Source organism: Juglans microcarpa x Juglans regia, chromosome 7S, assembly GCF_004785595.1.
Source record: "Juglans microcarpa x Juglans regia isolate MS1-56 chromosome 7S, Jm3101_v1.0, whole genome shotgun sequence".
Taxonomy (NCBI): domain Eukaryota; kingdom Viridiplantae; phylum Streptophyta; class Magnoliopsida; order Fagales; family Juglandaceae; genus Juglans; species Juglans microcarpa x Juglans regia.
Window position 1 is genome coordinate 16,990,725 of NC_054607.1, and position 12,339 is coordinate 17,003,063.

The following is a 12,339-nucleotide window of genomic DNA, read 5'->3' on the forward strand; positions in this document are numbered from 1 at the left end:
TGCAAGCGGCATATAATCGGCAGACGTGGCATAAACATTAATAAACAGTCTTGGTGAACAATCTGGAGCGAAGAGAGGGGCGCACAGCCGTACTTGTGCAGTGCGACTCTAACATGGCCACCTTCGTAGCCGCCACGGAAGGCGTCATAATAGCTTTCCGGTCCGTGCTTCGACGTGCCCATCTAGCCACTGAGCGCTTCAATTGTGGGTTCGACCGTGTCCAAGTGGTGGCTATGAGCAAGACCAAACAGGTCTTTCTCATCCGCCAAGTCTACGATGCCAGGCATCAGTGCTTGGGGGAAAATTACGTTCAAGAGCTCATCAACAAAGCTTCTCAGGTTTGTTTCCTTTCTTTCTTTCTCTTATCTCTGGGATTATTAATTTTCTTTTTTATTATATGCAATTGGCCCACAACCAAACAGAGCATGAGTATCAAGGTATATATCTCTGCACGAATTATTCTTTTGGTTTATTTTAAGGCCCAAAATTATGAAAATTGTAAAATTTTCTTTTTTCTTTGGGTCCTTTTATAATAAGAGTTATTAACTCAGGTAGCTTTTCGTCATTTGCAGCTTCCAGACGTTATTGAGTGGCATTTCATTGGGAATTTACAAAGCAACAACACCAAGCCTCTTCTAGGTACATTACTAAGAATAGACCATGTTGTTTTGGGTGGGAAGGAAGCGAACCCTCTTTTCCTAGCAACTAAATCAATCACATAACTGGGTTTCTCTCTAGAAACTTTAAATTGTTTTAATTTTGCATTTTACTATTCTCTAAGTTGTGACGCACTAAGCAACTGAGTCATCTTCTTTTTCCCAATTTGAAGATTTATATTCTTCAATATAGCTTAGAAGTTTCTGCAACGATGTGTTGGAGGTTGGAATAGAAATAAAGACGAAGGGAGGCTGATGAAGGGAGGGAGACGCTGCTTCGAGTGGTCTTCGGCGTCAAGGGAGGGAGGAATGGAAAGCAGAAATACGGGAGATGGAAACTGAGAGAGGGAGGGAGAGAGAGAGAGACAAAATGGTGCGTTCGGATTTTTTTTTACCACGTTAGCCCGCTCTTACCCAGTGCTTGCAAGAGGCAACTGAATATTGAGTTTTTCTTACTTTAAAGGGTCATATTTTTCACAAAGTTGTTCTAAACCCACCCATCAATTGGATCATTTACGTTGTGTATATGAATAGAATTTGGCATACAACATCTCTTTATGATCTACTTAAAAAGAAATTATGAGTCATGAACTAATTGCTTGGTTGGATTTTAATTATGCATCATCACCGTTCAACTAGTTTTATACATGAGCACCAAACGAACCAAACCCTTAATTATTTCATATGGCATGTTCTTGTAGTAAATAGATGTATAAGTTAAGGAAAAGCAATGCATGGCAAGCTGAAAAAATTATGTAAAGAACAACAAAACAATTCAAAATGTAGATTGCCTTGTTATTGATATTCAAGGCAGTTGGCTGAATGGTTACAAGTGTCACCTATCACCTATCCTCAAGTACCTACACCTACCTATATTCAAGCAGATTGGCTCAAGTTGGCTCAAGTTGGAATATTTGCAGAAAACTTCATACCTATCCTCTTTCTTTCACACTAAGGTGTCGTTTGGATTCGAAGATGAGTTGAGATGAGTTGAGATGGATTGTGAATAGTAGTGAGATGGGTTGTGAATAGTAGTGAAATTTGTGAGTTAAAGTTGATGAATAGTAATAAATAATAGTGAGATGACTTGAGATGACTTGAAATAACTTCCGAATACAAACCACCCCTAAATATTGCTAGTTGTTGAATTAACTCTAATGTGGATATGATAAAAACGTGCTTGTGAGTTTTATGTTTATATGCTCGTGGATAACTGATTATGTCTCATTGTTTTACATGCATTGTGCAGGGTTCTTCATTCATCAGCTTGCTGCCCAATTTTTTTCATTATACTTGGAGCCTGATGTTTTTATATTATGCTTGATGCATAGTTTTTAGATAATTTGATGCACAGATCAAAATTTCTCAACAAGTGATGTTGAAATTTTTACACAAGTTCTGGGTCAACATTTAGGATATTTGAGGGGTTTGGATCGCTGTGTAAAACCTTCTAGTTCTTCCTCAACGTCAAGTACCTCTATAGCGTTAGAGAATGCGAATTCCAAGATTAAAGAATTGATTGCAAGACAGTATGAGCTAGAGGCTCAATTGGCGAAACAAGCAGACATAGAGATGCGCATCAAACAATAAGAAGAACAACAACAAGAGTTCAGGAGAGAGATGCAACTCCAAATGCAGACACTTATGCAATAGTTTAGGCCTCCAAGCAACTAATTTTCATGTTTTGCATACAGAATTTTGGGATTTAATTATAAAGTTGATCATATTATTAGTATTATTAATATTTTACTTATTTATTTCAGACTTATGACTACTTTTATTTATATTAAAAAATTTGTAATGTATTTTTTTAAATATTATTTAATTATGCCTATTTTGTTTTAAATTTTTTGTTAAAATAAATAATTAACTATTCGAACGTCCATGAAACGTTCGAACAGGATACATCGCAAACAACCGTTCGAACATCACAATAAACCATTTGAACGGCTGTTAATTGGCAAATCATTCAGTCCTTTCATTTACGTTCGAACAGCTTACTCAATCCGTAAAATTGTAAAAATATAATTTATGTTCGATCATCAATTTATTTGTTCGAACATTCCCTCATGTCTATTTGGTCGAACAGACTAGTATCAATCGACCATCCATGTATGATACATTCGAACATACGTATCCATTCAAACTTTTTTGTTGGCATTCAAGCATCTTTTTAGGACAAAATTCATTTGTCCCAGAAAAAATGGCCGTTCGAACGGTCTAGCAAATTTTTGTCCCAAAAGATAATTTTTTGGACGAAATTGTAAATTTCATCCCAAAATTTTGGGACGAAAACCAAATCTTTTGGGATGAAAATTTTCATCCCAAAAGACATGACATGTTGTAGTGAATTTACTGCTCAGCTTGTGTTTTTAATTAGTTAGTTCCATTATTGTTGGAGTTCCTTGTTTGCAGCATAGTATGTTTTGGTGTTTAAACTATATATGCTTGCTACCCAGTTAATGATTATTTAAAAGCATATGCTAAACTCAGTTAACATATTTTTTTTTTATAAATTTTTTAGAATTATGGATTAATTCTCAATTGCATGAAGTTTCCTTATTCACCACTCTCTTGAAATAGGATGAATATGGGGTATCAGACAATATTGATGTCTTCGAAACCACTACAAATTCAAGTGTTGTCGTTGAAGATATATACCGAATCCCAAGCATGCATGAAGATTCAACGCTGCTAAGAAAAACCAAAGGGCTGGAAAATTTAGTGTAGAAAGAAAACAATTTATTTTTCTGTTCTTTCTTTATAGATAATAATGAACACGAGAAGATGAAAAATTATAGTATTTTCGTCATTACCTTTTCTATGTACATACTTGAAAATTTAAAGAGTACATGCTAACAAACTTCTTCTAGGAATATACTCAAGCACTTATTGTGCATTACAATTTACAAAGTGAATTAGCAGAGTTGGTTACAAGGTGTCGACCATAATACAATGTAATACAATGCAATACAGTAGAAGTACAATAACCATACCCAGAGGGTAGGTACCAACCTATTCTAGGTGATTCTAGAAGATTCTTCTTGAAAGGTGTCCAATGAAACAGTTGATGTGGTTGCTCTTTTGGAGGCAGTTGATGTGCTGGAATTCTTGGAGGCAGTAGTAGATAGCTCAATACGCCCCTGCAAGTCTAATGGTGTGTCAACCACTGTGAGACTTGCTCGCAGTAAGAGAAAGCGAGACGAGACAATTGGTTTTGTAAAAATATCAGTTAACTAATCTTTGGAGGGGAAAAAGGCAACTTGAAGTGTTTTTGCAGCAACTCTACACATACGAAGTGGAAGTCGATTTCCATGTGTTTAGTTCGTGAGTGAAGTACAAGGTTGACGGAGAGGTAAGTGGCACCGAGGTTGTCGCACCAAAGAGTTGGGGGTTTGGGAAGGAAAACACAGAGTTCCTTTATGAGAGATTAAACCCAGAGTAATTCAGTAGTGGCATTTGTTAGGGCTTTATACTCAGCCTCAGTGCTTGATCGAGCAACAATTCGTTGCTTTCGAGAACTCCAGGATACTAAATTTGGAGCAAGAAAAATACAAAAATCACCTGTAGAGCAGCGATCATCAGGGCAACCAGCCCAATCCGCATCAGAGAAGGTTTGTAGTTGAATGGAGTTGGATTTTTGAAAGAGAAGGCCAAAATTTAAAGTGTGTTTAATGTATCAAAGTAGTCTCTTGACTGCTTGCCAATGGGACATTTTCGGATTATGCATGAACTGTGAAATTTTGTTTACGGCAAAGGCAAGGTCTGGGCGAGTTAAAGACAAGTATTGTAGACTGCCTACAATACTTCTATAAAGTTTTAGGTTAGTGAAGGTGGGAGTATCAGATATGGATAGGTGGGATGAAGTAGATATGGGAGAAGTTATACCATTGGCAAACAACATGTTTCTGCGAGCTAGAAGGTCATGGATATATTTATGTTGGGAGAGATGGATGCCATCAAGTAAATATGATACTTCCAACCAAGGAAATAGGATAATTTTCCTAGGTCTTTTGTTCGAAAGACAGAGGCAAGAAATTTAATGAGATGTTCAATTTGGGCATCATGAGAACTGGAGACAAAAATGTCATCCTCGTACATAAGTACATAAATAAGAACTGACTTGTAAGAGTAGGCAAACAGAGAAGGGTCGGATTTGGATGGAAGGAAACCATATTCACAAAATTTGGAACTCAGTTGTGCAAACCATACACTGGGTGCTTGCTTAAGGCCATAAATGGCCTTTTGGAAGTGACATATGTAGTATGGGTGGTCAAGGTGGACAAATCCAACAGGTTCAGACATGTAGACAGTTTCGGCCAATTCACCATGGAGAAAAGCATTTGAAATGTCTAGTTTTCTAAGAGGCTAACCACGGGAAACAAGAAGGGAAATGACTAACCGAATGGTGGTGGGTTTGACGACAAGGCTGAAGGTCTCGGAATAATCGACTTCCTCATGTTGATGAAACTCGGCATTTGGCAACTAGTCTCGCCTTGCGACGTTCAATGGCGTCATCGACATGATGCTCTATGCAGAAAATCCACCTACAACCAGCAGTGTTAGAGGAAGGGGGAGGGGGAACCAGTATCCAAGTGCGATTTTTTATTAAAGCTTGAAATTCAATAGTCACGGCATTTCACCATTCAGAGAAACGAGAGGCCATGGTAAACGAGCTTGGTTCTTCTGGTATTTCAAGAGATGAAATTAGGGCTTGACGTGGTGGAGGGTATGGAATCTGACCATCGAGAAATTGTTTGGGATGGGAGGAGTTTGTTTTTTAGCGGGTTACAATGGGTGATCGAAGAGGAGGAATGGATTGAGCATTGTGCAAAGGGAGTTGACTGGTTGAAGGTGTTGAGGTGGGAAGGTTTTCATTGGTCGCGAGATGGGATGATGAAGAAGGGGGGAAAGGAGAAGATGTGTTCAGTGTTGAAGATGGGCTTGAAAATAAACTTTGTGATGTGTTAGTTGACAATGGGTTCGGGGTGGAAAATGATGGGCTTGTTGTTATGTTAGTGTAGGGTGGGTCAATGGTTGAAACAGGAAGGAAGGTAAAATTAGGTTGGGATGTTGTAGAGGATGGGGTCGTGAGTTTGGCATACGGAAAAGAGGACTCGTTGAATATTACATCACAAGAAATATACAATTTGTTAGATTCAAGATGAAAACATTTGTACCCTTTGTGAATGGGGCTGTAACTAAGAAAAAGACAAGGTAAGGAACGAAAAGTGATCTTTTAATTATTGTAGGGCCTAAAATTGGGCCAGCATTCAGAGCCAAACACTTAAAGAAAGGAATAATTTGGCTCTTTATTGTAGAGAAGCAGATGGGGAGATTTATTTTTTAGAGATGGAAAAGGCAGAAAATTGATGAGATGGGCTGCGGTTTGAGAAGCATTGGCCCAAAATTTATATTGGAGAGAGACTGTTGCTAGAAGAGCAAGGCCTGTTTCAACTATATGGCGGTGTTAACATTCAACCATACCATTTTGTTGGTGGGTGTAAGGACATGAAAGGTCATGAGAGATCACTTAAGATTGGAGCACATGGGTAAGGGATGGAAATTCCCCTCCCCAATCACTTTAAATATTTTTAATTTTTGGGTTGAATATATGTTCAACATATTTTTGAAAAAGAAGAAAAATGGATGTTGCATCACCCTTTGAGGCTAAGGGATAGAATCAGGTAAAGTGGCTAAAATAATCCACAAATGAGATATAATAGCGAAAACCGTCTCTTGATATATGAGGGGATGAACCCCAAACATCCACAAAAATTAAATGCAATGGTCTTAAGGACCGTGTACTAGAGAATTGAAAAGATAATTGCCTACACTTGGCAAGAGCATAATTTGAACAAAAAAACTCATGTTGAGACGGAATAAAAGGTAAACATTTGGTGCGCAATATGCGAGTGACAAGCTAAATGTTGGGATGGCCAAGTCGATAGTGTCATTGTGCAAGAGTAGTGCGTTCACCAATGAGGGCAACGGGAACAGGTGATGAGGAGGTTGGAGGAAACATGTAAAGGCCATTATGCGTTGGGCCTTGGAGAAGCAATTTTCCCGTCTTTTTGTCCTTCACAAGAAAATTAGATTCATCAAACTCAAAGAAAACAGAGTTGTCATGGTAGAATTATTTGACAGAAATTAAGTTTTTGGTGATCTGAGGAACACAAAGTAATTTATGAAGTGAGAAAACAAAGTTTGAGGAAGAGATTTGAGAATCACCAATGTGTGTAATCAGAAGGACAACACTATTGCCAACTTGAATTTGTTCAGATCCAAGGTATGGTTCACTTGAAATATTAAGGTTGTGAAGGTCCAAAGTTATGTGGTTTGTTGTGGCTAAGTCGGGATACCATTGTCTATCAGAAAGCTACAGTGAGCTGGTGTAGTTAGCCGAGAGGGATCAGGTGGTTCACATTGATACGCTTGGTCAAATCTGTGGTAGCACTGGAGAGCTACATGGCCAACTTTGTTACAGACCTGGAATGTGGGTTTGCTGGTTTGGGAAGTAGAGAAAGAGGGAGAGGTAGAGGACGACCTCCATGATTACAGCCACCTCGATAGTTATTTTGGCCACCTCCCTAATAAGTATTGCGACCTCCATGAGGTGTATTTTGAGAAGGGAATGAGGTGTTGAGATTGGCAGATGGTGTTGTGAGAAGACCGTGTTGTATGGTAGTGAGGGAGACACGACTTTCAAAAGTGAGAAACAGATTGAATAGCTCAGATGAGCTTATAGGAGTGGCACGAGTTGTCACTAAAGTGACGAAGGATTCATATTCGAAAGTGAGGCCATTGAGAAGATGTGAAACTACCTCAGAGTCTCGAAGTGTCTCACCAACAACATTCATCATGTTTGAGAGGAGCTGAATTTTTCTGTAATAGTCGGTCACTGATAGAGAACCTTTTTTGCGATTAGTGAGTTGATGACGAATTTGGAAGATTTTAGCCTGAGATTGTGAAGTGAAGATGGTGTCTAGTGTGATCCAGAGTTCACAAGATGTACGGGAAGTAATAGCTTGGGCTAAGATTGGTTTGGTGAGTGATGAAAACGGAGCACTGAGAAGCATTTGATCAGTGCGACGCCACTGAAGGTAAGTTGGGTTTGGTTGAGGAGGAGAGGGTCCAGTTGGAGAAGGTGATGATACAAGAAGAATAGGAGGGGGAGGAGGGGTAGAGCCATCAATGAATTGATATAATTCTTGGCCATGGAGATAGGGAATGATTTGGGCACACCACAATAAATAGTTATCAGAACTTAGTTTTACGGAGACTATATGGGAGAAGTTGTTGGGGAGTTGGAAGGTAGAGGAATGAGAGAGATCTTTATCAGAGGATGAGCCATCGGCAGCCATTGAAGGAAAACAGAGAAGGAAAGAAAAGAGAGAGAGAGAGATGTTAGTCGATGTTGTGCTTCGGTACCATGTAGATAATAATGAACACGAGAAGATGGAAAACTTTTGGTATTTTCTTCATTACCTTTTATGTGTACAAACTTGAATATTTATAGAGTACATGCTAACAAACTTCTCCTAGGAATATACTCGAGCACTTGTTGTGCATTACAATTTACAGAATGAATTGGTAGAGTTAGTTACAAGGTGTCGGCCATAATACAATGCAGTACAGTTGTAGTACAATAGCCATACCCAGAGGGTAGGCACCAACCTATTCTAGGTGATTCCAAAAGATTCTTCTTGAGATGTGTCCAATGAAACAGTTGACGTGGTTGCTCTTCTGGAGGCAGTTGATGTGCTGGAATTCTTGGAAACAGAAGTAGTTAGCTCAATATTCTTGAATATTAGTATAGCTAGATGCAATCCAAAGGAAATGACCAAAGAACCATACACAACTATGGAGTAGAATTCATCCACAAGTACAAGAAACTGAGTAGTCTTGAATGGTCAGCCAATTACCATTCAGAAATGCCTACCACTCCCAAATTGAGATGATGCATCGATCCAAGTTGTGCCATTGAGTAGGTCAAGGTTATATAGAACGCCCTCTTTAAAGGAACTTTTTAAGTAAGCCCAAGTGCTCTATTCTTGTTAACGTTATTCTTTTTGTGTTTACAGATTGAAAAGGCAAAGACAATTATATACACTATGCATGAATTGCAACACCTAAACTTTATCTTAGATCAATATTGTTGGAATCTACATAGACATCAACCAAAACGGCAGATCGACACACATGGAGTCTTTTTAATCAAGAAGAGGTTAAGAAAAACCCCTTGCCTCTACTAACATAGAAGATAACATAAATGTGGGAGAAAACAGTTGTCAGGGTGATGTTTTAGACAACGAAGAAAGACCACAAGGTAGGAAGGCAGCAAAGGCAATGCTGACTAAAAAAACAAAGGGTGAAGATGCCTCTTTGGATGACTTAGCGGAGCTATTAAGTGAGTTAAAGGAAGAGAGGAAGCTCCAATTTAAGGTTAGATGGGAGAAGTATAGACGCGCTTATGTGTAATGAGAAGAGATTATCTGCCTTCCGAAAGAGAAAATGGAGATGGACATCATGAGGAACATGGATGCAAGCAAACTAAAGTCGAATAAAATATTGTTAATATTTTTTAATATTATTTTTATTTTAAGATTTAAAAAATTAAATTATTTATTTTATTTTATATAAAATTTTAAAAAAATTATAATAATAAAATAGAGAATTTTCATAATTTTAAATTTTAGTTTTGAAAGCAAATAGGCTAACTTGCATACAATTAGAATATTGGCATGAATGCTTACACAGTGGGCCTATGGAAAGATATTAGAAGGGGTTGGGGATATTCTCTCAGACACATTAGATTCATGGTGTGAAATGGTTCTAAGAATATTAGCTCCAAGACAACTTTTTTTATCGTCGATGGGATTACGTGCAGCAACAGGCATCGGTGGTAGACTTATTGAGTTTTCGGGTGGTTCGATAGACCAATAACTTGTTTATAATTATGGATTAAAATAATATATTTTTTAAAATATTAGTTTGACTTTTATTTTAATTTAATGTAATTAAATATTTAAGCAATATTATTTTATTAAAAATTGTAAATGAGATGCGATTAGATTGCCTCACTACTCTTCACTAAAATGTCAACTTTTTCAGAACAGCCCGGAAGTTGATAGATACACAAAAGTTTTCATTTTTTTTTTTTTTTTTTGTTTTTTTGTACTTCACAAAAATAAGGAACAAGAAGAAGAGAAATGCTTTGGTCTTAAATTTGGGTCCCAAGCTGTGTCTCAAATTTTTTTTTTTTACTTAGTAATTAAGAAAATATTTTTTAATGATATTGTAAATTTTTTATTATTTTAAAAAATATTTATAATAATTAAAAAAATACATAAAAAAATAAAATACACGTTTAAGACATATTTTCGAATTCCTTTTTAGATAGCCATAGCAATTCTTCAAGAAGAATATGAGATGACGGGGGGTTCCAACTTCCTTCAGAATTATTAATGCAGGATCCAATGAATTATATATAAATATATACATATATATATATATATATATCACTGATTTGATATGTATTCTGATGGAAATACTGTGATTCGACACTTGTGAAAGTGTTTGTCCTAAATAGTGAAAAGAGCAGCTTGAGAATTCGAAGTTGTTGGAAATAATTTGTGTTATTTATTTTTCTATTGCGACCCATTCATTTAGCAAATACCAAGCCAGCAGTTTGACGTTGTTGGAGACGATTTATTTATTTATTTTTCTTAAATTATATGTACATAAATCTTGTGCCTAGATACATTAAGAGAGTGTTTAGATGTTAAAGTGAGTTGAATTAAATTGAGTTGATAAAATATTATTAAAATATTTATTTATTATTATTATTATTATTTTAGAATTTAAAAAAGTTGAATTATTTATTATATTTTATATTGAGATTTGAAAAAATTGTAATGATAAATTAAGATGAGTTGAAATGAATTGTGTTTTTAAACGAAGGCTAAAAGATAAACTAGTAGAGATGCAGTTTTATTTTTATATGCAGTTTTATTTTGGGGCCGGTGCACAGGTTTTCAAAATTTTTCTCAAGTCAAGCTCGACTAATTCAAAAAAAAAATTTCTTAATGCAGTGGCCCATACAGGTTGTTTACATCTAAGGAGATTTTAATCTTAGATATGGGAGAAGAATATCTCCAAGGAGATCTCATTTAGATTCAAAAATAAGTTGAATAAATTGAAATAGTTTGTGAATAGTAAAATAAAATATTATTATAATATTATTTTTTAATATTATTATTATTTTTAGATTTAAAAAAGTTAAATTATTTATTATATTTTATGTAAAAATTTGAAAAAATTGTAACGATGAGATGAGATGAGATAGTTTAGATGAGTTGAGGTGAGTTTCCAATCCAAACAGAGACTAACGTACGTTTAGAAACCAAACCAAACTCAACTCATCTCAATTCATCTCAACAACATTTTCAAATTCTAACATGAAATATAATAAACAATTCAACTTGTATAAATCTTAAAATAATAATAATATTAGAAAATAATATTTTAACAATATTTTATCATCTCAACTCAATTCAACTCAACTCAACATTCAAATACAATCTTAGACTTTTATCACTTGAGCCAAGCCCTACAAGTTTAGTAGAGATGAATTTAACTTATGAAAGGAGATGCTCATACTATTTAGGGCAAAGTATATAATCAGTCTATAGATTTTACATTGCTATCTTTTCACTCAGGTTTAAAATTGTCATTTTGATCATTTAGATTTATAATTGTTTTCAATGAAGACCTTATGTCATATTTCGGTTGAAATTCTAATGGTCACATGTGAAAAAATAATCTAAAAACTAAATAAAATAAAATAAATAAATAAAAAAAGGAGGAGGAGGAGGAGGGTGGCTGATAACCACCCTGTATATATGCCGGATGAAATTCTAGTGGCCACATGTCATGTTTAGGTTAACCAACCAAGGCTCGGCCTGGGTTGCCCTAAAGTTACCAACTATATTTGCTGTTTGGGTAAGAGTTGGTAAGCCAACTCAGACTCCTGGCCATGCCACCTAGGTTGCAACATCAGGTGTCGTTTGGATTCGAAATTTATATCAACTTATTTCATTTCAATATTATAATTTTTTTAAATTTTTAAATAAAATATAATAAATAATTTAATTTTTTCAAATCTCAAAATAATTAAATATTAAAAATAATATTCTAACAATATTTTATTCAATTCATCTAAAACTATTTCAACTCGTCTCTGAATCCAAACTGAGCAGTGACGCAAATGGAATGTAAATGATGATAATTGTTTGAAGAGAAGTACTAGATCATTAAAAACATTTTATAACAGTAAACTCACAATTTCACGTAATTTGATATAATACGTCGGATCAAAACTTTATTTTATTATAAAGTAAATCTAATATATTACAAGTCACGCAATGTAACACCCTGCTCTCCAGGTTTAAGAATAAAATCACTTTTAGAAATTCTCGAGGAAGACGGAGTGCTATTACTGAACTTGACTTAAAAATATTTTTTATTATAATTCCTTATAATATAATCATTCTTTAATAAAAATATTAAAATCATAAATGAGAGTGCACAGAAATATTTATTAAAATTTTTCAAAATCGGTGTCATAAAGATCATAACTTAAAATCTCTATACATGATCTAGGCCAACTCCAGCTTCCTGG

General features: G+C 35.4%; 1 protein-coding gene across 1 annotated transcript; it reads left to right on the forward strand.

Moving 5' to 3' along the window:
* The first annotated feature begins 113 nt into the window (after nucleotides 1–113).
* LOC121240875 (pyridoxal phosphate homeostasis protein-like) lies at nucleotides 114–2,246 on the forward strand. The gene is made up of 3 exons (XM_041138400.1): nucleotides 114–338; nucleotides 573–639; nucleotides 2,071–2,246. Exons 1-3 carry the CDS (start codon nucleotides 114–116, stop codon nucleotides 2,244–2,246), a joined length of 468 nt encoding a protein of 155 aa, XP_040994334.1.
* The last annotated feature ends 10,093 nt before the right edge of the window (nucleotides 2,247–12,339 follow it).